The following is a 27,642-nucleotide window of genomic DNA, read 5'->3' on the forward strand; positions in this document are numbered from 1 at the left end:
TTCTATACGTTTGATACCCTGGCTGAGGAGGACCTCATGTTTGCTCAATCTGTGCTGCAGAGTCATCTGCACTCTCCCGCCCGTTTGGGAGCTTTGGTATAATCCCCATAGTCCTTACGGAGTCCCCAGCATCCTCTAGGACGTAAGAGAAAATAAGATTTTAAACCTACTGGTAAATCTTTTTCTCGTAGTCCGTAAAGGATGCTGGGCGCCCGTCCCAAGTGCGGACTACTTCTGCAAGACTTGTATATAGTTATTGCTTAAATAAGGGTTATGTTATAGTCTCATCGGTCTTGGACTGATGCTATGTCGTTTTCATACTGTTAACTGGATAGTATATCACAAGTTATATGGTGTGATTGGTGTGGCTGGTATGAATCTTGCCCTTGGATTAACAAAAAATCCTTTCCTCGTACTGTCCGTCTCCTCTGGGCACAGTTTCTCTAACTGAGGTCTGGAGGAGGGGCATAGAGGGAGGAGCAAGTGCACACCAGATCTAAAGTCTTTCTTGGGGTGCCCATGTCTCCTGCGGAGCCCGTCTATCCCATGGTCCTTACGGAGTCCCCAGCATCCTACGGACTACGAGAAAAAGATTTACCGGTAGGTTTAAAATCTTATTTTTCCAACCATAACAGGAAGAACGGGAGCTACAAACGCAGCACACGTCCTGAGAACTGACTACTCAAATATGACAAAAAATGCAAACAAGCAAAAAAAGTGTCAGATGTAGGGATAGAAGAGATATGGATGAGTACTGCCTTATAATAAAGGCAATTAGCCCTATAATACTAGATAGAATGGAAAAAAGTAGGATTCGATCCATAATATCACAGCAGACCATTTCCATTAAATAACTATTAAGGCCATATAACTAAGGGTATGAAATAGTTTTATAACATTATTCATGCTGACATCTAGGTTAGTTAAGGTCCGTACACATTAGACGATGTCGCTCTATGAACGACATCGTCTAATGTTTCCCCTCCCGGGCCGGCCGGCCGGCGGCCGACTGTACAAACTGAGCGATATGACCGCTCATATCGCTCAGTGACGTCACGCCTCCGCCAGCCATGCATGCAGGTTTTGGACGACAGTCGAGATCCTGCATGCATGCATGCACTGCCGACAGCGTCCATCTTTGCGGGGCCGCGCATCGGTTGTCGCTGGCGGCATACACACTTGCCGATTTAAAATGAGCGACGTCGCTCAGGAAGGGGGAATATGAGCGACGTGGCTCAGGAAGGGGGAAAATGAGTGACGTCGCTCATTTTATCAGCAAGTGTTTTTTGGCCTTTAGGCTCTGACCGTTGTTATAACCAAACAAAACTGTGGTGTTGCCTGAATATAGTAACGAAACAAAAAAAAAACTTGTACTGTATGTAAGCATTACGCAGTACTACAAAACCAAATGTGAGACATACATGTATAAAGGCCATATTCTGATGGATATGCTGACACATACAGAACCAATAAGAATATATTAGGTGTCATTTGCCGTAGTTTAAATCTTAAGGGAAAGTTATATATAGGCAGGCTAGTAGAGTATGAGTAAATAAACTGTTCAAGTGACAGCGCCTAGGGTTCCCTGGAATAAAAGCGGTGTATATGCATTGTGGGCACATACAAGTACAAGACTGGTATAGGAGGCCAGTATCCAAGAGCTAGTTGTAGTAAAAAATGTTGCTCGTGATTCAATTCTTTCCACCCCTTTCCACACTCGTTCTGTTTCTGCCCTCAGGGACGTTGTATCATTATTTCAGCTCGCTACCATCGGAGTAGCGAGGCAGCCAACCCTTTACACAGTAAACCTGATTACTATGGGCGCAATATGCACGATAACTGAGATCATTTTAGAAAGGAAATTGGGCGAGATATAGCATTTGAATCTCGCCCAAAGAATGTCAAATTGGGGGAGTTTGTCAGCTTTTATCTCTCTGGTACCAGATTATGGTCTTTATACATGTATGTCTCACATTTGGTTTTGTAGTACTGCGTAATGCTTACATACAGTATAAGTTTTTTTGTTTGTTTGTTTGTAACTATATTCAGGCAACACCACAGTTTTGTTTGGTTATAATAACGGTCGGGGTCCCCACCAGAGAAAAGGAAATCTGGGTGTGTCTGTAACAGGATATAGCAACCCCAGCAGGCATGGATAATGGGCTCTTGGACTGCTGTGCAGGTGATTGTTGAGGAGGAGTGACCCGGTACTCCAAATCACAGGGGATAGCCGTAACCGTGGTTACACAATATGCCTGTTGCTCCAATGTAGTAGGAGCAGCATTTAGTGTCAATTCTAGTTGAGCCATTCAGCTATGAAAACAGGACATTAGGGTTTGGGCAATGGTTTTTGCCAGTTCAGTGACTGGCAAGGGGTGAACTACAATCATTGTTAGACCTGGTTTGGTTAAAGCCTACGGTATGCCCCAGTGACCGGGTGGAGGAAAGGAGAAACCTGAATATTAAACAGAAAGCGTGCAAATCTAATAGACAATATCACAGACTCACGCAAAGAGTAGTATATGAGCCATGTCACATATGGCAAGTACAACATAGAGTGTCTTTAGGTACAGTAGATGTGCACTCAAACAATTCTATATTAGTAATGAAACTAATGAAAAGCATGAGGATAAGCAGTATCACACACAGAGAATTACATTCACAGTACAAATAGCAGACTAATGGCAAAAATATGATTTCAAACAGTATGAATAAAGACAGCTTAAAGGTACTACATTAACAATAGGTGCAGTTTATCAGAAAAATAATAGAAAGTGTAAATCCCACAATGAAGGGTTAAACAGTTCACACTAATGTTCAGTCCTTCATCTTCAGCCACTAGCTGTGTGTGGAGTATACTTTACCAGGGCACTGTAATCAGCCTGGAGATGCAGGTATCAAATGTCAGTCCCAGAAGCGTGGGGGAGAAGATACATACAAAGGGAGTACAACAAGCAATGTCCATTATGAAGAGACCGTAAGATGGGCTCTTGAAAACACTGGTGACAAAAGCAGAGGAGAAGGCAGCAATCCACAGACTGTCCCTTTAGGGATGTCTTGATCCACTGCCCTCAGGCTATCACTGTGTGATCCACGAGCACGAGTCCCACGCAGGACCAGCAGTAATAGGAAGCTGGCTCGGTGCAGACCCAGCACCTGCATGTAGTACACGGTCAGACTTATAGGTGCAAATGGGTAGCCCCAGGCAGTGAAGCACTCGCAGAGGAGGAAGCCTGTAGACGGCACAGCACACTCTGCAAACTAAGCTGCCGGGCAAGCAGGCTTCCACCACAGCAGTCGGATATCTCAGGGCACACCCGTGGAGAGGGGAGCCTGAGGGTATCACACGGCCAGTGGAAGTACAGGAAGCAGCTTTGCACCGGAGGGTTGGATGCTGGAGGGGCTTCTACTTTGGGGGATTCCACAGCAGATTGTTTTCAAGGGTAGTTGAAGGGCCCCCCTGGAGAGTACTGATGATGCCGAAAGCGATCTCGTGCTGACCCACATGCAGGTTTGATCCCGAGGAGTTTGTGGTCAATGAAGTGAGGGTGGGATGTCAGTAGCAGCAGAAGTTCCCAGCGTCTTCCAGCCTTTCACGTCCAAGATGGTGGCGGGGCGGTCATATATGCCTGCACACTGCAGGCTTGACTCCGGTGCAGAAATAGGAACTCCGGACCTGACAGCAGGCACAAATTTGTCCTGGATGTGGTGGTACTACAGTAAGCCACGGAGGAGGTAAGATTCTGCGATAATCCCCCTGCTGAAAAGTCTAGGTCCGGAGACCAGATAAAATGCGGCCACGCTTGGTGCCCCACCCACCGGAAGTCTCCAGCTCAGTTTATTTTTAATTACGTGGCCGCTGCCACCAAGATTCCTCCTCGAATGTGTGGTCTCAGAGGGTCTATCAAGCTTCGATTTTGCCTGAACCATAACAGAGGCACATCTCGGACTAGTGGGCTAATTTTTGATTAGGTATTTCTTACTGTTCTACTGTTCCATGTTTCACCAGTAGTTCTATGAACCCCAGGCTTGGTGCTTTTTAGCATTCCAATATCTGCCTTTGGTATCTCTAGTCTCAGTGGTATTTATATACTGGAAGGGATCTCATTTATTCTGGCTATTGCTCACTAATGGGTATCTGTATTGGCTATCCTCATTTGCAGGTCAGCATACAGGGACAGAGCTATTTTATGCCCCGGGCCACCGTTACAGCCCTTCTTGTGTTTATGGTCTTTCTCTGGGAAAAGTTTTTATATTTTCCCAGAAATTCTATTCTTACTTGGATTTGGCAAGAATTTTGGGTGTCTCCATGGATTGATAGTATACCTTATGTGGGGCACATACAGGATTGCTAGATGGGGGGACAAGTGGGATTATAGCAGTGAACCTGCTAGGCTTATTATCCACTTGCAGATAACATTCCAGGCCCACTCTAGTAGATAGTAGAGTGCCTCCTGGGCAGCTCAGCCTGGTGCCTCTTTTCATCAGGTGTGCCGATCACCACGTGGTTCTCACGCCTTACTTGCGCGCCTTTCCAGATTTAGGGCGGTATCCTAGTAGCTGCAGTGAATCACTACAGCTAATGAATTCTTCTGGGGTTATCCAATTAGCCCCATAAACCGGCATTTATCGGGAATTGAGGCACACAAAGCAGAATCCCCAATAAGCAGCCCCAGGAGACCAGTTTTTCTGCCCATAACACATGGGTCCGGGAATTTATCCTGTATCCCATGTGTTATCGGCCGATAATGGGCTGTAATTGGATAGCCTGATAGTACTATCGGCTAAAAAGCAGTTTTTTACCGTGCGGTAAATTAGCACTTGTAATAGGATACCGCCCTTAAAGCCTTGTATGGATAAGTGTTTTGTATGCAGCAGCCTCTGTACGTGCCCTGTCCTAGGGGCATCTTTTGAACCTACCCAATAGTGGAGGAAAGAGAAGGTTTTTTTTTTTTACATTTATGGTAGATTTACTAAAACGGATATGTGAGGCGGTACCCATAGTTACTAATCAGGTTCTGTCTATCAGTTTCTAGTATGCAATAGAGCAATGATAGCTAGATTCTGATTGGTTGCTATAGGCAATACCTCTGCTCTTCAGTTTTAGAAGCGCAAGTCTACCCCTTAGTGCCTTGCACCAGCGCCCCCCACAGCACCAATGTTAGCAGCGTCTCCCAAATAGATTCAATGAAATGGATATATTGTAGCAATAAGTACAGAAATCTCCTTACTGCAATGCTCGTGTGCAATGTGTTGTGCTAACTTTGTATTTGTGGCACGATTGTCTCCATGTCTAGTGGAAGAGAATAAAACCACAATTTAAGTTTTGGATGAAATTAATCTTTAATTTACATTTAATTTAACATTGTTTTTTTGTGTGGCATTAGAGGACTGAAATCATATAATATACAACGTTTAGCATAACAATGCTCATTATATCTGGCGGGCGCATCTGTTTCCCCCCCCCCAGTTTGTGTTTATCAGAGCGCTTTCTCTGTGATCTTAATTAGTTGAATGACTATGGGCCGGATTCAGAGTAGTTTGGTTTGCGTACTAATCTGATGTTAAAAGATAGACGCATGCTTCTGCCTTCTACTGTGAGAGAGCTTGCTTTCTGGGGCGGGCTGGGAGAGGGGATGGCCAGCGTTCCCAAGAACTGAAGCTTTGTGTGCCAAGCCCAGGGTCTTCTGACACAGATTTACTGCCCACTGGTACAGAGCGGCGACAGCCAGCCAGTATACTCAGGCTCACTCATACCACTTTTACACCAAAAACACAGGTCTGAGCCAGGTTTCGGGACACTGTTCCAACACAGGTCAGCTCTGTTTACACTAAACCCGGGACTGCCCTGCATGTCACTCACAGACCCTCCTTTGAGGCGGACCTCTGCATACACAGCCAATCAGCAACTTTAAGCATAATCTGTGTTGGATAACCCGGGTCAAGCTGTTTACACTGCACCGTTACCTGGATCCAACCCTAGTAGCTACCAGGGTCCGGTCCCCAGGTCCCTCGAGCGGGGTTATTTTTAAAGGACCCTTTTACACCATGCTGTGACCTGGGTAGACCCAGCAATAACCCAGGTTATTGCGGCAGTGTAAAAGGGATATCAGATGATTGATATATTTGTAAAGTGATCCAGTGTTGCGCCTTATGACAGCGGATCACAGAAGCTTGCATTTATTTTAAACAAGCCGCCTAAAGCTGTGTTTGTATATTTTAATATAGGTGCTGTGTCCAAAGACACAGCTGCTGTACGAACCCTGTCCATCTATGGATCAGGCCGTATGTTCTTCTCTGACTGTTGGGAGCTTTGGGAGGTCCCATCGCTTCTACCAAGCACCTTTAAGTGCGCCCAGGTCCTCCCAAAACAATCTCTTTACTTTTGGATGGAGTTTGCACTTAATGTCTGCGTACAATCATTTCAGACTATTGACGCTGTGATCTGTTTCCTTAGCTTGTTCCTCAGCTGGTTCGTATTCTGAAAAATCTCATCATGTCCGGATATTCTCCAGAGCACGACGTATCTGGGATTAGCGACCCTTTCCTCCAGGTCAGTGTGGAGAGTATGTCGTGATAGTTGAGTGTTTGCTTTGGTGGATGTGGTTGTCCAGCTGGTTAGTAACCTTGTCTGATTATTCTGCCGTAGGTCCGGATACTGAGACTTCTGCGGATCCTTGGCAGAAATGATGATGACTCCAGTGAAGCTATGAATGACATCTTGGCGCAGGTAAGGAGGAAACAAGCCCATAACTAATGCCTGGCCTAGAATAACATTCAGTAATAAAGTTGCTTACATCTTTGTGTCTGAGAGGCATCCAGTATTAGCAAAGATAGTTATTCTGACTTTATAAGCAAGAGCCAGATGGACAATCCCATTAAGAGACATGGAGATGAGTGTGATCATTTGTTATATCAATAATCTGCTTTCCAACAAGCCAGCTCATTAAGTTTCAGTCCTGCTAGGGCTGACCTGGTCACCTGTAAGTATTTCGGTTTTGTGAAGTGGAAGTTTCTAGGACAACAATCGCTCAGTGGTGAACTGTCGGGCCACAACCTCACAGAGCAGGACTGCTGAAATGCATGGCATGGTTGCAGTGCTCCCTAAAGCATGTGTACTACGGGTGGCAGGCTGTCGGGATCCTGACAGCCAGAATGCCAGCAGCAGGGCAAGCGCAAAAGAGCCCTTTGCGGGCACTGTGGCGCGCTACAGGTGCCACGCTATTTATCTCCCTCCAGGGGGGGGTCGTGGACACCCCAAGAGGGAGACTAATTGTCTGTATCCGGGATCCCTACAGCCGGTATATCCAGTTCTCCTAAAGCATATCAAGCATAATCTACAAGCAACATCTGCACAAGAATGGTTCTTCAGGAGCACCATAGTTATAATGGCCAGAAATCCACACAGAAGCCTCATATCTCTGGTCAATGCCAATTGTCCCCTAGAGTGATGTAAAGCAAACTGCCTTTGAACCCTGGACCACTGTGTTCCTTGGAGTGACGAATACTGCTTCACCGTCTGGCATAGACTCTGCCTATTTTCCTTGGCCTGGGTTCCTTTCCTCCAGGGCAGGGAAATTGTAATGCTTCAACATTCAGAGGGCCCAGAAATACCATGTTTAGTAGCTCATAATGCTATACCAGATTAAAGTATTGGGTGCAAAGTGAAAAGGCGCGTTTCACACACATTCTGCTCGCCTCGTCAGGAGGCAACGAGCAGAACTGATGTTAGTCCGCCTGTCTACAGAAATTGAATAGCTGCTGGCGCACTCAGGTACGGGTTGCAGTGATAACAATTGAATGGCCACCACAGGTTGCAACTACGTTTTAATGATCATGGTTTTGGATTGATTTATTCAACAAGGACATAATGGCTATCAACATACTGACCATGTGATGTACGTACTGGTTTCCTTTTCTTTATCTAGCTTTCTCCATTCAACAGTACATGCTATTATAGATCAAATCATTGGTGTGGCAGTGTTATTGAGCCTTACTTACTGTATTTCCTAATGTGGTGCACCTGGACTATTTTACATTTGAACTACAGTATGTCTGTTTGTGGTATACTGTAAGCAAGACAAAGTTGTTTCTGGCTTGCCATGGTTATAAACCACATCATATAGAGGACGAGGATGTGAGTCTTGTGGCCTGACGGAGAGTTTATGCTATGGATCTTGTTCTCTTTATTTATTGCTTAGTATGTGAGTGTGTGGTGAACTGAAGCAGGTACATTGTATAGATCACTGGTTCCCAAACACACCCTTTTCTCTAACGTCCTAAGTGGATGCTGGGGACTCCGTCAGGACCATGGGGAATAGCGGCTCCGCAGGAGACAGGGCACAAAAATAAAGCTTTAGTATTAGGTGGTGTGTACTGGCTCCTCCCCCTATGACCCTCCTCCAAGCCTCAGTTAGGTTTTTGTGCCCGTCCGAGCAGGGTGCAATCTAGGTGGCTCTCCTAAAGAGCTGCTTAGAAAAAGTTTTTAGGTTTTTTATTTTCAGTGAGTCCTGCTGGCAACAGGCTCACTGCATCGAGGGACTTAGGCGAGAGAATTTCAACTCACTTGCGTGCAGGATGGATTGGATTCTTAGGCTACTGGACACCATTAGCTCCAGAGGGAGTCGGAACACAGGTCTCACCCTGGGGTTCGTCCCGGAGCCGCGCCGCCGACCCCCCTTACAGATGCTGAAGATTGAAGGTCCGGAAACAGGCGGCAGAAGGCTCTTCAGTCTTCATGAAGGTAGCGCACAGCACTGCAGCTGTGCGCCATTGTTGTCACACACTTCACACCAAGCGGTCACGGAGGGTGCAGGGCGCCCTGGGCAGCAATATTTAATACCTTTATGGCAAAAGAATACATCACATATAGCCATTGAGGCTATATGTATGTATTTAACCCATGCCAGATATCTAAAACTCCGGGAGAAAAGCCAGCCGAAATAGGGGGCAGGGCTTATTCTCCTCAGCACACAGCGCCATTTTCCTGCTCAGCTCCGCTGTGAGGAAGGCTCCCAGGACTCTCCCCTGCACTGCACTACAGAAACAGGGTAAAACAGAGAGGGGGGGCATTTTTTGGCGATATTTTGATATATTTAAGCTGCTATAAGGAACAACACTTATATAAGGTTGTTCCCATATATATTATAGCGCTTGGGTGTGTGCTGGCAAACTCTCCCTCTGTCTCCCCAAAGGGCTAGTGGGGTCCTGTCTTCGATAAGAGCATTCCCTGTGTGTCTGCTGTGTGTCGGTACGTGTGTGTCGACATGTATGAGGACGATGTTGGTGTGGAGGCAGAGCAATTGCCGATAATGGTGATGTCACCCCCCAGGGAGTCGACACCGGAATGGATGGCTTTGTTTATGGAATTACGTGATAATGTCAGCACATTACAAAAATCAGTTGACGACATGAGACGGCCGGCAAACCAGTTAGTACCTGCCCAGGCGTCTCAGACACCGTCAGGGGCTGTAAAGCGCCCTTTACCTCAGTCGGTCGACACAGACCCAGACACAGACACTGAATCTAGTGTCGACGGTGATGAAACAAACGTATTTTCAAGTAGGGCCACACGTTATATGATCACGGCAATGAAGGAGGCTTTGCATATCTCTGATACTGCAAGTACCACAAAAAGGGGTATTATGTGGGGGTGAAAAAACTACCTGTAGTTTTTCCTGAATCAGAGGAATTAAATGATGTATGTGATGAAGCGTGGGTTAACCCAGATAGAAAAGTGCTAATTTCAAAAAAGTTATTAGCATTATACCCTTTCCCGCCAGAGGTTAGGGCGCGCTGGGAAACACCCCCTAGGGTGGATAAGGCGCTCACACGCTTATCAAAACAAGTGGCGTTACCGTCTCCTGATACGGCCGCCCTCAGGGATCCAGCTGATAGGAGACTGGAAACTACCCTAAAAAGTATATACACACATACTGGTGTTATACTGCGACCAGCCATCGCCTCAGCCTGGATGTGCAGTGCTGGGGTCGTCTGGTTGGATTCCCTGACTGAAAATATTGATACCCTGGATAGGGACAGTATTTTATTGACTATAGAGCAATTAAAGGATGCTTTCCTTTATATGCGAGATGCTCAGAGAGATATTTGCACTCTGGCATCGAGAGTAAATGCGATGTCCATATCTGCCAGAAGGAGTTTATGGACGCGACAGTGGTCAGGTGATGCGGATTCCAAACGACATATGGAAGTATTGCCGTATAAAGGGGAGGAATTATTTGGCGTCGGTCTATCGGATCTGGTGGCCACGGCAACGGCCGGAAAATCCACCTTTTTACTTCAGACCCCCTCCCAACAGAAAAAGACACCGTCTTTTCAGCCGCAGTCCTTTCGGTCCTATAAGAACAAGCGGACAAAAGGACAGTCATATCTGCCTCGGGGCAGAGGAAGGGGTAAGAGAGGGCAGCAAGCAGCCCCTGCCCAGGAACAGAAGCCCTCTCAGGGTTCTGCAAAGCCCTCAGCATGACGCTGGGGCCTTACAAGCGGACTCAGGAGCGGTGGGGGGTCGACTCAAGAATTTCAGCGCACAGTGGGCTTGCTCACAGGTGGACCCCTGGATCCTGCAGGTAGTATCTCAGGGTTACAGGTTGGAATTCGAGAAGTCTCCCCCTCGCAGGTTCCTAAAGTCTGCTTTGCCAACGTCTCCCTCAGACAGGGCGACGGTATTGGAAGCCATTCACAAGCTGTTTTCTCAGCAGGTGATAGTCAAGGTACCTCTCCTACAACAGGGAAAGGGGTATTACTCCACGCTATTTGTGGTACCGAAGCCGAACGGCTCGGTAAGACCTATTCTAAATCTGAAATCTTTGAACCTGTACATACAAAAATTCAAGTTCAAGATGGAGTCACTCAGAGCAGTGATAGCGAATCTGGAAGAAGGGGACTTTATGGTGTCCCTGGACATGAAGGATGCTTACCTGCATGTCCCAATTTGCCCTTCACATCAAGGGTACCTCAGGTTCGTGGTGCAAAACTGTATCAGTTTCAGACGCTGCCGTTTGGATTGTCCACGGCACCTCGGGTCTTTACCAAGGTAATGGCCGAAATGATGATTCTTCTGCGAAGAAGAGGCGTATTAATTATCCCTTACTTGGACGATCTCCTGATAAGGGCAAGGTCCAGAGAACAGCTGGAGGACGGAGTAGCACTAACCCGACTAGTGCTGCAACAACACGGGTGGATTCTGAATTTTCCAAAATCTCAGTTGACCCCGACGACACGTCTGCTGTTCCTGGGAATGATTCTGGACACGGTTCAGAAAAAGGTGTTTCTTCCGGAGGAGAAAGCCAGGGAGTTATCCGAACTTGTCAGGAACCTCCTAAAACCAGGGAAAGTGTCTGTGCATCAATGCACAAGAGTCCTGGGAAAGATGGTGGCTTCTTACGAAGCGATTCCATTCGGCAGATTCCACGCACGAACTTTTCAGTGGGATCTGCTGGACAAATGGTCCGGATCACATCTGCAGATGCATCAGCGGATAACCTTATCGCCACGGACAAGGGTGTCTCTTCTGTGGTGGTTGCAGAGTGCTCATCTGTTAGAGGGCCGCAGATTCGGCATACAGGACTGGGTCCTGGTGACCACGGATGCCAGTCTGAGAGGCTGGGGAGCGGTCACACAGGGAAGAAACTTCCAGGGAGTATGGTCAAGCCTGGAGATGTCTCTTCACATAAATATACTGGAGCTAAGAGCGATTTACAATGCTCTAAGCCTGGCAAAACCCCTGCTTCAGGGTCAGCCGGTGTTGATCCAGTCGGACAACATCACGGCAGTCGCCCACGTAAACAGACAGGGCGGCACAAGAAGCAGGACAGCAATGGCAGAAGCTGCAAGGATTCTTCGCTGGGCGGAAGATCATGTGATAGCACTGTCAGCAGTATTCATTCCGGGAGTGGACAACTGGGAAGCAGACTTCCTCAGCAGACACGATCTACACCCGGGAGAGTAGGGACTTCATCCAGAAGTCTTCCACATGATTGTGAACCGTTGGGAAAAACCAATGGTGGATATGATGGCGTCCCGCCTCAACAAAAAACTGGACAGGTATTGCGCCAGGTCAAGAGACCCTCAGGCAATAGCTGTGGACGCTCTGGTAACACCGTGGGTGTTCCAGTCAGTGTATGTGTTCCCTCCTCTGCCTCTCATACCAAAAGTACTGAGAATTATACGGCAAAAGGGAGTAAGAACGATACTAGTGGCTCCGGATTGGCCAAGAAGAACTTGGTACCCGGAACTTCAAGAGATGCTCACGGAGGATCCGTGGCCTCTACCTCTAAGACGGGACCTGCTTCCGCAGGGACCGTGTCTATTCCAAGACTTACCGCGGCTGCGTTTGACGGCATGGCGGTTGAACGCCGAATTCTAAGGGAAAAAGGCATTCCGGAAGAGGTCATTCCTACACTGGTAAAAGCCAGGAAGGAGGTGACTGCACAACATTATCACCGCATTTGGAGAAAATATGTTGCGTGGTGTGAGGCCAGGAAGGCCCCCACGGAGGAATTTCAACTGGGTCGATTCCTACATTTCCTGCAAACAGGATTGTCTATGGGCCTCAAATTGGGGTCCATTAAGGTTCAAATTTCGGCCCTGTCGATTTTCTTCCAGAAAGAATTGGCTTCAGTTCGTGAAGTCCAGACTTTTGTAAAAGGAGTACTACATATACAGCCCCCGGTTGTGCCCCCAGTGGCACCGTGGGATCTTAATGTAGTCTTGGATTTTCTCAAATCCCATTGGTTTGAGCCGCTCAAATCGGTGGAGTTGAAGTATCTTACATGGAAAGTAACCATGCTACTGGCCCTGGCTTCAGCCAGGAGAGTATCAGAATTGGCGGCTTTATCATAAGAGCCCATATCTGATTTTCCATACGGACAGGGCAGAACTGCGGACGCGTCCTCATTTTCTGCCTAAGGTGGGGTCAGCGTTTCACCTGAACCAGCCTATTGTGGTGCCTGCGGCTACTAACGATTTGGAGGATTCCAAGTTGTTGGACGTGGTCCGGGCATTGAAAATATATATTTCAAGAACGGCGGGAGTCAGAAAGTCTGACTCACTGTTTATATTGTATGCACCCAACAAGATGGGTGCTCCTGCTTCTAAGCAGACGATTGCTCGTTGGATTTGTAGCACAATTCAACTTGCACATTCTGTGGCAGGCTTGCCACAACCTAAATCTGTCAAGGCCCATTCCACAAGGAAAGTGGGCTCATCCTGGGCGGCTGCCCGGGGGGTCTCGGCATTACAACTCTGCCGAGCTGCTACTTGGTCAGGGGCAAACACGTTTGGAAAATTCTACAAATTTGATACCCTGGCTGAGGAGGACCTTGAGTTCTCTCATTCGGTGCTGCAGAGTCATCCGCACTCTCCCGCCCGTTTGGGAGCTTTGGTATAATCCCCATGGTCCTGACGGAGTCCCCAGCATCCACTTAGGACGTTAGAGAAAATAAGAATTTACTTACCGATAATTCTATTTCTCGTAGTCCGTAGTGGATGCTGGGCGCCCATCCCAAGTGCGGATTGTCTGCAATACTTGTACATAGTTATTGTTAAAAACAAATTCGGGTTGTTATTGTTGTGAGCTGTCTGTTCAGAGGCTCCTACGTTTGTCATACTGTTAACTGGGTTCAGATCACAAGTTATACGGTGTGATTGGTGTGGCTGGTATGAGTCTTACCCGGGATTCAATATCCTTCCTTATTGTATATCCTTCCTTATCGTCCGGGCACAGTATCCTAACTGAGGCTTGGAGGAGGGTCATAGGGGGAGGAGCCAGTACACACCACCTAATCCTAAAGCATTATTTTTGTGCCCTGTCTCCTGCGGAGCCGCTATTCCCCATGGTCCTGACGGAGTCCCCAGCATCCACTACGGACTACGAGAAATAGAATTATCGGTAAGTAAATTCTTATTATTGCACCCTAACAGTCTGGGTTTTAAGGATATTCATGCTTAAGCACAGGTGACTTAATGAGTAACGCAGTCAGTTTGATTATACAGTCTGTGCACAAATATGGACTGTTGGGATGCTGTGAGGACAGAGTTTGGAGAACCCTGGTATAGATGGTAAAATAATAGTCATTATTCCATGTTTCTGCAGCGGGGTACACTGGTATTTCACAGGGAATAACATCGGGGTGTAGAGTTGGATCTTGATCCGAGGCACCAACAGGCTAAAGCTTTGGCTGTTCCCAGGATGCATTGCACCACCTCCTCTATAGCTCCGCCTCCATGCACTAGAGCTCAGTTTGTAAGTTGGTGCCTGGATAGCAGGGCACCAACAGGGGGGGCTGCGCTAGGCAGCCCTGAAAAGAGCTTTTTAAGAAGACTTCAAGGACCGCAGCACTTTTTATGTCATTCTGACATGCTGTGCTGCGGCTCCATCACCTCCCCCAGCAGCGCTGCATACTCCTGCGGACTGGTTCCCGGGTACTTGTAGCGGAGACGCACCGGACTTCAGGCACACACCGCTGACGCTCTCCTGGATCGCGTGGCTGCACATCAGGGAAGAGATAAGAGGGTCCCCCAGGTGGGACCGGCCATAAATCACGGTCCCAGGAGACGGACACTATGGTGAGGCCCAGCATAGAGGATAATGCGCTGACCTGTAGCCCCTCCCCCAGCTACGGCCGCCATCTACTGCTGGTGTTCCCACCCTGGAGCTGCATTTCTCTCTCCCCTCACTCCCTGACAGAGATTTTGGTGCCATCTTTACTACTAGCTGGGCTGATCTCCGAGACTGCTGGGCTCTGTCTCCTCTGTAAAGCCGCCTGTCTCATCAGCGCTGTGCATTTACAGGCACTGAAGTATTCTACATGTCATTTTAGACAGTGTTAGTTAAGAACAAGTGTACTGCTATCTAAATATTTAGTACAAGTATTCTGTGATATACATCCAGTATCTACTGTGCATTGTTATATCTATACTCGTACATATTTTTATGTAGTTTTACTAGTCCAGTGCAGTTTTATTGTTTATATGTAATAACTTCTGCATTGTACATGTGACTGAGTGTGCCTGCAGCTGTTGTGTGGGATTCCATTCTCCTATATCACATATTGCTATCACTTTATTCTGCACCCTGAATTATACGCTTGGGTATTTTTACTGTGAGTTTGTCACCTCATACCGCTTAAATCCTCTGTTTTGTGTCCTGTGTTTACTGTCACATAAGATAGGGGGTTATTTGCAGGTATTGTGTTTGTCTGGCTATATTGTACTGTTACGCCCTTAGGCTACATTCCTTATAATGTCTGCCACACAGGGTGGGAAATCTGCGGACGCTTCTGCATCCTGCAGTACTGGCACCACGGATTTACTTTAGGGGGAAGTTTTAGCTGCCGGTTCAGATGCTGAGTGCCAAACACCCAGTCAACCTGCAGCACCTGTGTCCTGGGTTTGGTGAAGAAGTGGGTCTTGAGAGCCCGTTTGAGTGCAGCACATGAAAAATCTTGGAGGTAGGAGTGGGAGGAAGTAATCCGTAGGCAGGAGAGTCGGCGTGCATTAGCAGAGCGAAGAGGACGGGTGGGAGTGGAAAGGGAGATAAGGTCAGAGATGTAGATGGGAGAGGAGTGGGTGAGGGCTTTGTAAGCGAGTGTGAGAAGCTTCAAATGGATTCTGAAAGGGAAGGGGAGCCAGTGAAGGTCTTGTAAGAGAGGAGAGGTGGACGTAGTGCGTTTGGTGAGGAAAATGAGCCGGGCAGCAGCATTGAGGATAGATTGGAGTGGAGAGAGGTATTTGTCAGGAATGCCAGTCAGGAGCAGATTACAGTAGTCCAGTCTGGAGATGACCAGTGAGTGGATAAGAGTCTTAGTAGCATCCTGGGTCAGAAAGGGTCTGATCCTGGAAATATATTTTCTCTAACGTCCTAGAGGATGCTGGGGACTCCGTAAGGACCATGGGGAATAGACAGGCTCCGCAGGAGATAGGGCACTTTAAGAAAAACTTTGGATTCTGGGTGTGCACTGGCTCCTCCCTCTATGCCCCTCCTCCAGACCTCAGTTTTAGACTGTGCCCAGAGGAGAATGGGTGCACTGCAGGGAGCTCTCCTGAGTTTCCTGCTTAGAAAGCATTTTTGTTTGGATTTTTTTCTCTTTTTCAGGGAGCACTGCTGGCAACAGGCTCCCTGCATCGAGGGACTGAGGAGAGAGGAGCAGACCTACTTAAATGATAGGCTCTGCTTCCTCGGCTACTGGACACCATTAGCTCCAGAGGGAGTGAACACAGGTTCGTCCTGGGCGTTCACCCCCAGAGCCGCGCCGCCGTTCTCCTCACAGAGCCAGCATACACAAAGCCAGAAGACGTCTAAGGCGACAGAAGCCTTCGGTGCTGCACAGAGGTAACGCACTGCACCGCAGCTGTGCGTCATTGCTCCCATACACCTCACACACTCCGGTCACTGTACGGGTGCAGGGCGCAGGGGGGGCGCCCTGGGCAGCAATAAAACACCTCTCATATGGCAAAAGTCTATATACATGTACAGGTGGGCACTGTACATGTATATAAAAGAGCCCCCGCCATTTTTTAGTAAGTTTGAGCGGGACAGAAGCCCGCCGCCGAGGGGGCGGGGCTTCTCCCTCAGCACTCACCAACGCCATTTTCTCTCCACAGCACCGCTGAGAGGAAGCTCCCCGGACTCTCCCCTGCTTGGCACACGGTGTAAGGGGGTTTTAAAGTAGAGGGGGGGCACATTATTGGCATTTACACATTAAGCAGCGCTACTGGGTAAACATTTTGTGTGTTTCTCCTGGGTCATATAGCGCTGGGGTGTGTGCTGGCATACTCTCTCTCTGTCTCTCCAAGGGGACTCAGGGGGAACCTGTCTTCAGAAAAAAGATTCCCTGTGTGTGTGAAGTGTGTCGGTACGTGTGTGTGTGAGGAAGGCTCACCTAAGGAGGAGTGCATGATTGTCAGGTCGCCGTCGGCAATGCTGACACCGGACTGGGTGGATATGTGGAATGTCTTGAATGCAAATGTAAATTTACTGCATAAACGGTTAGACAAGGCTGAAGTTAGCGATCAGTCAGGTAGTCAGACCATGCCTGTCCCTGTGGCACCAGGACCGTTGGGGTCTCAAAAACGCACCATATCCCAGATCACTGACACAGATACCGACACAGATACTGACTCGTGTCGACTATGAGGATGCAAAATTGCAACCAAAGGTGGCAAAAGGCATTCGTTACATGATTATGGCCATTAAAGAGGTTTTGCATATCACTGAGGAACCCCCTGTCCCTGACACGAGGGTACACATGTATAAAGGGAAAAAGCCTAAGGTCACTTTTCCGTCCTCATTTGAGCTAAGCGACTTGTGCGAAAAGGCTTGGGAATCTCCAGATAGGAGACTACAAGTTCCCAAAAGGATTCTTATGGCGTATCCCTTTCCACAAAAGGACAGGATACGATGGGAATCTTCGCCTAAGGTAGACAAGGTGTTGACACGCTTATCCAAGAAGGTGGCACTGCCTTCTCAGGATACAGCTTCCCTCAAGGATCCTGCTGATCGTAAGCAGGAGGTTACCATGAAGCACATTTACACACATTCCGGTACTATCGTTAGACCGGCTATGGCATCGGCCTGGGTTTGTAGTGCTGTCGCAGCATGGACAGATTCCTTATCTACGGAACTTGACACCCTAGATAAGGATACCATTCTAATGACCCTAGAGCATATCAAAGATGCTGCTTTATATATGAGGGATGCTCAAAGGGACATTTGTTTACTAAGCTCCAGAATAAATGCTATGTCTTTCTCTGACGTCCTAGTGGATGCTGGGGACTCCGTCAGGACCATGGGGAATAGCGGCTCCGCAGGAGACAGGGCACAAAATTTAAAAGTTTGACCACTAGGTGGTGTGTACTGGCTCCTCCCCCTATGACCCTCCTCCAAGCCTCAGTTAGGTTTTTGTGCCCGTCCGAGCAGGGTGCAATCTAGGTGGCTCTCATAAAGAGCTGCTTAGAGTAAAAGTTTTGATAGTTTTATTATTTTCAGTGAGTCCTGCTGGCAACAGGCTCACTACAACGAGGGACCTAGGGGAGAAGAAGTGAACTCACCTGCGTGCAGGATGGATTTGCTTCTTAGGCTACTGGACACTAGCTCCAGAGGGACGATCACAGGTACAGCCTGGATGGGTCACCGGAGCCGCGCCGCCGACCCCCTTGCAGATGCCGAAGTAAGAAGAGGTCCAGAAACCGGCGGCTGAAGGCTTTTCAGTCTTCATGAGGTAGCGCACAGCACTGCAGCTGTGCGCCATTGCGCTCAGGCACACTTCACACCGGCGGTCACTGAGGGTGCAGGGCGCTGGGGGGGGCGCCCTGGGCAGCAATGTTAATACCTTTCTGGCTAAAAAGAATACATCACATATAGTCCATGAGGCTATATGGATGTATTTCACCCCTGCCAGGTCTCAGAAAAACCGGGAGAAGAGCCCGCCGGAATAGGGGGCGGGGCCTATCTCCTCAGCACACAGCGCCATTTTCCTACACAGCTCCGCTGCTAGGAAGGCTCCCAGGCTCTCCCCTGCACTGCACTACAGAAACAGGGTAAAAAACAGAGAGGGGGGGCATTTTTTGGCGATATTATATATATTTAAGCAGCTATAAGGAAACAACACTTATATAAGGTTGTTCCTATATAATTATAGCGCTTTGGTGTGTGCTGGCAAACTCTCCCTCTGTCTCCCCAAAGGGCTAGTGGGGTCCTGTCTTCTATCAGAGCATTCCCTGTGTGTCTGCTGTGTGTCTGTACGTGTGTGTCGACATGTATGAGGACGATGTTGGTGTGGAGGCGGAGCAATTGCCGGTAATGGTGATGTCACCCCCTAGGGAGTCGACACCGGAATGGATGGCTTTGTTTATGGAATTACGTGATAATGTCAGCACGCTGCAAAAGTCGGTTGACGACATGAGACGACCGGCAAACCAGTTAGTACCTGCCCAGGCGTCTCAAACACCGTCAGGGGCTGTAAAACGCCCTTTGCCTCAGTCGGTCGACACAGACCCAGACACCGAATCTAGTGTCGACGGTGAAGAAACGAACGTATTTTCCAGTAGGGCCACACGTTATATGATCACGGCAATGAAGGAGGCTTTGCATATCTCTGATACTGCAAGTACCACAAAAAGGGGTATTATGTGGGGTCTGAAAAAACTACCTGTAGTTTTTCCTGAATCAGAGGAATTGAATGACGTGTGTGATGAAGCGTGGGTTACCCCTGATAAAAAACTGCTAATTTCAAAGAAGTTATTGGCGTTATACCCTTTCCCGCCAGAGGTTAGGGCGCGCTGGGAAACACCCCCTAGGGTGGACAAGGCGCTCACACGTTTATCCAAACAAGTGGCGTTACCGTCTCCTGATACGGCCGCCCTCAAGGATCCAGCTGATAGGAGGCTGGAAAATACTCTAAAAAGTATATACACACATACTGGTGTTATACTGCGACCAGCAATCGCCTCAGCCTGGATGTGCAGTGCTGGGGTGGCTTGGTCGGATTCCCTGACTGAAAATATTGATACCCTGGATAGGGACAGTATTTTATTGACTATAGAGCAATTAAAGGATGCATTCCTTTATATGCGAGATGCACAGAGGGATATCTGCACTCTGGCATCAAGAGTAAGTGCGATGTCCATATCTGCCAGAAGAAGTCTATGGACACGACAGTGGTCAGGCGATGCGGATTCCAAACGGCATATGGAAGTATTGCCGTATAAAGGGGAGGAATTATTTGGGGTCGGTCTATCGGATTTGGTAGCCACGGCAACAGCCGGGAAGTCCACCTTTTTACCTCAAGTCCCCTCCCAGCAGAAAAAGACGCAGTCTTTTCAGCCGCAGTCCTTTCGTTCCTATAAGAACAAGCGAGCAAAAGGACATTCATATTTGCCCCGAGGCAAAGGAAAGGGTAAGAGACTGCAGCAAGCAGCCCCTTCCCAGGAGCAGAAGTCCTCCCCGGCTTCTGCAAAGGCCTCAGCATGACGCTGGGACCTTACAAGCGGACTCAGGGGCGGTGGGGGGTCGCCTCAAGAATTTCAGCGCACAGTGGGCTCACTCGCAGGTGGACCCCTGGATCCTGCAGGTAGTATCTCAGGGTTACAGGTTGGAATTCGAGAAGTCTCCCCCTCGCCGGTTCCTAAAATCTGCTTTGCCAACGTCTCCCTCAGACAGGGCGACGGTATTGGAAGCCATTCACAAGCTGTATTCTCAGCAGGTGATAATCAAGGTACCCCTTCTACAACAGGGAAAGGGGTATTACTCCGCGCTATTTGTGGTACCGAAGCCGGACGGCTCGGTAAGACCTATTCTAAATCTGAAATCTCTGAACCTGTACATACAAAAATTCAAGTTCAAGATGGAGTCACTCAGAGCAGTGATAGCGAATCTGGAAGAAGGGGATTTTATGGTGTCCTTGGACATCAAGGATGCTTACCTTCATGTCCCAATTTGCCCTTCACACCAAGGGTACCTCAGGTTCGTGGTACAAAACTGTCATTATCCGTTTCAGACGCTGCCGTTTGGATTGTCCACGGCACCCAGGGTCTTTACCAAGGTAATGGCCGAAATGATGATCCTTCTTCGAAGAGAAGGCGTATTAATTATCCCTTACTTGGACGATCTCCTGATAAGGGCAAGATCCAGAGAACAGCTGGAGGTCTGAGTAGCACTAACTCAAGTAGTGCTCCAACAGCACGGGTGGATTCTGAATTTTCCAAAATCCCAACTGATCCCGACGACACGTCTGCTGTTCCTAGGGATGATTCTGGACACTGTTCAGAAAAAGGTATTTCTTCCGGAGGAGAAAGCCAGAGAGTTATCCGAACTCGTCAGGAACCTCCTAAAACCAGGGACAGTGTCTGTGCATCAATGCACAAGAGTCCTGGGAAAAATGGTGGCTTCTTACGAAGCGATTCCATTCGGCAGATTCCATGAACGAATTTTTCAGTGGGATCTGCTAGACAAATGGTCCGGATCGCATCTGCAGATGCATCAGCGGATAAAATTGTCGACAAGGACAAGGGTCTCTCTGCTATGGTGGTTGCAGAGTGCTCATCTGTTAGAGGGCCGCAGATTCGGCATACAGAACTGGGTCCTAGTGACCACGGATGCCAGCCTGAGAGGCTGGGGAGCGGTCACACAAGGAAGAAACTTCCAGGGCGTGTGGTCAAGCCTGGAAACGTCTCTTCACATAAATATACTGGAACTAAGAGCAATCTACAATGCTCTAAGCCTGGCAAAACCTCTGCTTCAGGGTCAGCCGGTGTTGATCCAGTCGGACAACATCACGGCAGTCGCCCACGTAAACAGACAGGGCGGCACAAGAAGCAGGAGGGCAATGGCAGAAGCTGCAAGGATTCTTCGCTGGGCGGAAAATCGTGATAGCACTGTCAGCAGTGTTCATCCCGGGAGTGGACAACTGGGAAGCAGACTTCCTCAGCAGACACGATCTTCACCCGGGAGAGTGGGGACTTCATCCAGAAGTCTTCCACATGATTGTAGTCCATTGGGAAAGACCAATGGTGGACATGATGGCGTCCCGCCTCAACAAAAAACTGGACAGGTATTGCGCCAGGTCAAGAGACCCTCAGGCAATAGCTGTGGACGCTCTGGTAACACCATGGGTGTACCAGTCAGTGTATGTGTTCCCTCCTCTGCCTCTCATACCCAAGGTACTGAGAATTATACGGCAAAGGGGAGTAAGAACGATACTAGTGGCTCCGGACTGGCCAAGAAGGACTTGGTACCCGGAACTTCAGGAGATGCTCACGGAAGATCCGTGGCCTCTACCTCTAAGAAGGGATCTGCTTCAGCAGGGACCGTGTCTATTCCAAGACTTACCGCGGCTGCGTTTGACGGCATGGCGGTTGAACGCCGGATCCTAAGGGAAAAAGGCATTCCGGAAGAGGTCATCCCTACCCTGGTCAAAGCCAGGAAGGAGGTGACTGCACAACATTATCACCGCATTTGGAGAAAATATGTTGCATGGTGTGAGGCCAGGAAGGCCCCGACTGAGGAATTTCAACTGGGTCGATTCCTACATTTCCTGCAAACAGGATTATCTATGGGCCTCAAATTAGGGTCCATTAAGGTTCAAATTTCGGCCCTGTCGATTTTCTTCCAGAAAGAATTGGCTTCAGTTCCTGAAGTCCAGACTTTTGTAAAAGGAGTACTACATATACAGCCCCCGGTTGTGCCCCCAGTGGCACCGTGGGATTTCAATGTAGTCTTGGATTTTCTCAAATCCCATTGGTTTGAGCCACTCAAATCGGTAGATTTGAAATATCTTACATGGAAAGTAACCATGCTACTGGCCCTGGCTTCAGCCAGGAGAGTGTCGGAATTGGCGGCTTTATCGTATAAAAGCCCATATCTGATTTTCCATTCGGACAGGGCAGAATTGAGGACGCGTCCTCATTTTCTGCCTAAGGTGGTATCAGCGTTTCACCTGAACCAGCCTATTGTGGTGCCTGCGGCTACTAGCGATTTGGAGGATACCAAGTTGCTGGACGTTGTCAGAGCATTGAAAATATATATTTCAAGGACGGCTGGAGTCAGAAAATCTGACTCGCTGTTTATACTGTATGCACCCAACAAGCTGGGTGCTCCTGCTTCTAAGCAGACGATTGCTCGTTGGATTTGTAGCACAATTCAACTGGCACATTCTGTGGCAGGCCTGCCACAGCCTAAATCTGTCAATGCCCACTCCACAAGGAAGGTGGGCTCATCTTGGGCGGCTGCCCGAGGGGTCTCGGCATTACAACTCTGCCGAGCAGCTACGTGGTCAGGGGAGAACACGTTTGTAAAATTCTACAAATTTGATACCCTGGCTAAGGAGGACCTGGAGTTCTCTCATTCGGTGCTGCAGAGTCATCCGCACTCTCCCGCCCGTTTGGGAGCTTTGGTATAATCCCCATGGTCCTGACTGAGTCCCCAGCATCCACTAGGACGTCAGAGAAAATAAGAATTTACTCACCGGTAATTCTATTTCTCGTAGTCCGTAGTGGATGCTGGGCGCCCATCCCAAGTGCGGATTGTCTGCAATACTTGTACATAGTTATTGTTACAAAAAAATTGGGTTGTTTATTGTTGTGAGCCATCTTTTCAGAGGCTCCTACGTTATCATACTGTTAACTGGGTTCAGATCACAAGTTGTACGGTGTGATTGGTGTGGCTGGTATGAGTCTTACCCGGGATTCAAAATCCTTCCTTATTGTGTACGCTCGTCCGGGCACAGTATCCTAACTGAGGCTTGGAGGAGGGTCATAGGGGGAGGAGCCAGTACACACCACCTAGTGGTCAAACTTTTAAATTTTGTGCCCTGTCTCCTGCGGAGCCGCTATTCCCCATGGTCCTGACGGAGTCCCCAGCATCCACTACGGACTACGAGAAATAGAATTACCGGTGAGTAAATTCTTATTATTTCTGCTAGGCGACTCTTGTGGACCCGACAGTGGACGGGGGATGCCGACTCAAAGCGGCATATGGAGTCGTTGCCATACAAGGGGGGAGGAGTTGTTTTGAGAAGGCCTCTCGGACCTTGTCTCTACTGCTACGGCCGGTAAATCGAATTTCTTGCCTTATGTCCCCCCGCAGCATACTAAAAATGCACCTCATTATCAAATGCAGTCCTTTCGTTCCAATAAAAGCAAGAAGGTACGGGGATCGTCCTTCCTTGCCAGAGGAAAAGGCAAGGGAAAAAAGCTGCATGCAGCTAGTTCCCAGGAGCAGAAGTCCTCCCCTACATCTGCAAAGTCCACCGCATGACTCTGGGGCTTCCCGGGGGGAGTCAGCTCAAGTGGGGGCACGTCTTCGATTTTTCAGCCAGGTCTGGGTTCACTCACAGGTGGATCCCTGGGCTATAGAGATTGTTTCTCAGGGATACAGGCTGGAATTCGAAGACGTGCCTCCTCGCCGGTTTTTCAAATCGGCTCTGCCAGCTTCCCCGTCAGAGAGGGAGTTAGTGTTGACTGCAATTCAAAAATTGCATCTTCAACAGGTGATAGTCAAAGATCCTCTTCTCCAGCAAGGAAAGGGGTATTACTCAACCCTGTTTGTGGTCCCGAAACCGGACGGTTCGGTCAGGCCCATTTTGAATCTAAAATCCCTGAACTTGTACTTGAAAAAGTTCAAGTTCAAGATGGAATCGCTCAGAGCGGTCATCGCCAGCCTGGGGGGGGGGGGATTGGATGGTGTCCCTGGACATAAAGGATGCATACCTTCATGTTCCGATTTTCCCTCCTCACCAGGTGTTCCTGAGATTTGCAGTACAGGACTGTCATTACCAATTTCAGACGTTGCCGTTTGGGCTTTCCACAGCCCCGAGAATTTTCACCAAGGTAATGGCGGAAATGATGGTGCTCCTGCGCAAGCAGGGGGTCACAATTATCCCATACTTGGACGATCTCCTCATAAAGGCGAGATCTCAGGAGAAGTTGCTGGACAGCGTGTCGCTGTCGGTTAGAATGTTGCAAAGTCGCAGCTGGATTCTCAATCTACCGAAGTCCCAGCTAGTCCCTACAACGCGTCTGACCTTTCTGGGCCTGATTCTAGACACAGACCAGAAAAAGGTTTTTCTTCCGATGGAAAAGGCTCAGGAGCTCACAGCCCTGGTCAGGAACCTATTAAAGCTAAAAAAAAGGTTTCAGTGCATCACTGCACGCGTGTCCTGGGGAAGATGGTGGCATCGTACGAGGCCATCCCCTTCGGAAGGTTCCATGCGAGGACCTTTCAATGGGATCTACTGGACAAATGGTCCGGGTCCCATTTACAAATGCATCAAAGGATCACCCTGTCTTCCAGAGCCAGAGTATCTCTCCTGTGGTGGCTGCACAGTGCTCACCTCCTAGAAGGCCGCAGGTTTGTAATTCAGGACTGGATCCTGGTGACCACGGACGCAAGCCTCCGAGGTTGGGGAGCAGTCACACTGGGAAGTAATTTCCAAGGTCTCTGGTCAAATCTAGAGACTTGTCTCCACATCAACGTCCTGGAGTTGAGGGCCATATACAACGCCCTACGCCAAGCGGAGGCATTGCTTCGGAACAAACCGGTTCTGATTCAGTCGGACAATGTCACAGCAGTGGCTCATGTAAACCGCAGAGGCGGCACAAGGAGCAGAGTGGCCATGGCAGAAACGACCAGGATTCTTCGCTGGGCGGAAGGCCATGTAAGCGCCCTAGCAGCAGTATTCATCCCGGGGGTGGACAACTGGGAAGCGGACTTCCTCAGCAGACACGACCTGCAACCGGGAGAGTGGGGACTTCATCCAGAAGTCTTCGCACAGATCGTGGGTCGGTGGGGACTGCCTCAGATAGACATGATGGCGTCCCGTCTCAACAGAAAGCTAAAGCGGTATTGCGCCAGGTCAAGAGACCCTCAGGCTGTAGCGGTGGACGCTCTAGTGACACCTTGGGTGTTCAGGTGGGTCTATGTGTTCCCTCCTCTGCCTCTCATACCCAAGGTGTTGAGAATAATAAGACCAAGCAGAGTCAGAACAATCCTCATTGTTCCAGATTGGCCACGAATGACTTGGTATCCGTATCTGCAAGAGTTACTCACAGAAGATCCGTGGCCTCTTCCTCTAAGACAGGACCTGCTGCAGCAGGGGCCCTGTCTGTTCCAAGACTTACCGCGGCTGCGTTTGACAGCATGGCGGTTGAACGCCGGATCCTAGCGGAAAAAGGTATTCCGGAGGAGGTCATTCCTACGCTAATAAAGGCTAGGAAGGACGTGACATTGAAACATTATCACCGTATATGGCGAAAATATGTTTCTTGGTGCGAGGCCAGGGCTGCTCCTACGGAGGAGTTCCATTTGGGTCGTCTGCTTCACTTCCTTCAAACAGGAGTGGATTTGGGCCTAAAATTAGGGTCCATGAAGGTCCAAATTTCGGCCTTGTCCATTTTCTTTCAAAATGAATTGGCTTCTCTTCCTGAACTACAGACATTCGTGAAGGGGGTGCTGCATATTCAGCCTCCTTTTGTACCTCCGGTGGTGCCGTGGGATCTTAATGTGGTATTAAGTTTCCTCAGGTCACCTTGGTTTGAGCCACTCAAAACAGTGGAGTTGAAATATCTCACTTGGAAAGTGGTCATGTTGTTGGCCTTGGCTTCGGCAAGGCGTGTTTCGGAATTGGCAGCTTTATCACATAAAAGCCCCTAGCTGGTTTTTCACGTGGATAGGGCAGAGTTGAGGACACGTCCTCAGTTTCTGCCAAAAGTGGTCTCATCTTTTCATATGAACCAACCTATTGTCGTGCCTGTGGCTACACGGGACTTGGAGGATTCTGAGTCCCTGGATGTGGTCAGGGCTTTGAAGATTTATGTGACCAGAACAGCTCGGATCAGGAAGACTGAAGCTCTGTTTGTTCTGTATCCAGCCAACAAAGTTGGCGCTCCTTCTTCAAAGCAGACTATTGCTCGCTGGATCTGTAACATGATTCAGCAGGCGCATTCTACAGCAGGATTGCCATTACCTAAATCAGTTAGGGCCCATTCCACTAGGAAGGTGGGCTCTTTTTGGGCGGCTGCTCGAGGGGTCTCGGCACTACAACTATGCCGAGCTGCTACTTGGTCGGGGTCAAACACCTTTGCAAAGTTCTATAAGTTTGATACCCTGGCTGAGGAGTACCTCTTGTTTGCTCAATCGGTGCTGCAGAGTCATCCGCACTCTCCCGCCCGTTTGGGAGCTTTGGTATAATCCCCATGGTCCTTACGGAGTCCTCAGCATCTTCTAGGACGTTAGAGAAAATAAGATTTTACTTACCGGTAAATCTATTTCTCGTAGTCCGTAGAGGATGCTGGGCGCCCGTCCCAAGTGCGGACTTCTTCTGCAAGACTTGTATATAGTTATTGCTTACATAAGGGTTATGTTATAGTTTCATCGGTTTGAACCGAGACTATGTTGTTGTTCATGCTGTTAACTGGGTAGTTTATCACAGGTTATACGGTATGATTGGTGTGGCTGGTATGAATCTTGCCCTTCGATTAACTAAAATCCTTTCCTCGTACTGTCAGTCTCCTCTGGGCACAGTTTCCCTAACTGAGGTCTGGAGGAGGGGCATAGAGGGAGGAGCCAGTGCACACCCAGAATCCAAAGTCTTTCTTAAAGTGCCCTATCTCCTGCGGAGCCCGTCTATTCCCCATGGTCCTTACGGAGTCCCCAGCATCCTCTATGGACTACGAGAATTAGATTTACCGGTAAGTAAAATCTTATTTTAGATGAAAACGGCAGGTTTGTGAGAGGTGCTGAATGTGTGGTTTGAAGGAGAGGGAGGAGTCGAGGATTACTCCAAGACAGCGCACTTGGGGGCTAGAAGGATGCCTGAAGTCTATTTACTCCCTTACTGGCGCTGTACATAGACCCACTATGAAGTCTATTTACTCCCTTACTGGCGCTGTACATAGACCCACTATGGCAGCCTCCTGGGCTGCGAAAGGTATTGAAGCATGGGTTCAGGCAATTGAGAATGAGCTGCCTCAGGATTTTTCTGACACTGCCAGACAATATCTGTCTTATATTACCACAGCCTCCCACTATATTCAGGAGGCGGCCTCTGATGCAGGTGTAATGGTGGCCAAGGTATCTACTACGTCTATGGCTCGTTGAATTATGTGTTTGAGGTCCTGGAAGGTGGA

The 27,642-nt window shown here is 48.7% G+C and overlaps 1 protein-coding gene across 2 annotated transcripts in view; it reads left to right on the forward strand.

Moving 5' to 3' along the window:
- AP1G1 (adaptor related protein complex 1 subunit gamma 1) overlaps positions 1-27,642 on the forward strand; it is a 192,159-nt gene that overhangs the window by 141,803 nt on the left and 22,714 nt on the right. For both annotated transcript variants that reach the window (XM_063945487.1, XM_063945486.1), the window contains exons 7-8: positions 6,458-6,553; positions 6,650-6,730. In XM_063945487.1, coding sequence (XP_063801557.1) covers positions 6,458-6,553; positions 6,650-6,730 — 177 coding nt within the window. The remainder of the gene's footprint in view (positions 1-6,457; positions 6,554-6,649; positions 6,731-27,642) is intronic.

The sequence above is a fragment of the Pseudophryne corroboree genome, chromosome 11, assembly GCF_028390025.1.
Source record: "Pseudophryne corroboree isolate aPseCor3 chromosome 11, aPseCor3.hap2, whole genome shotgun sequence".
Lineage (NCBI taxonomy): Eukaryota > Metazoa > Chordata > Amphibia > Anura > Myobatrachidae > Pseudophryne > Pseudophryne corroboree.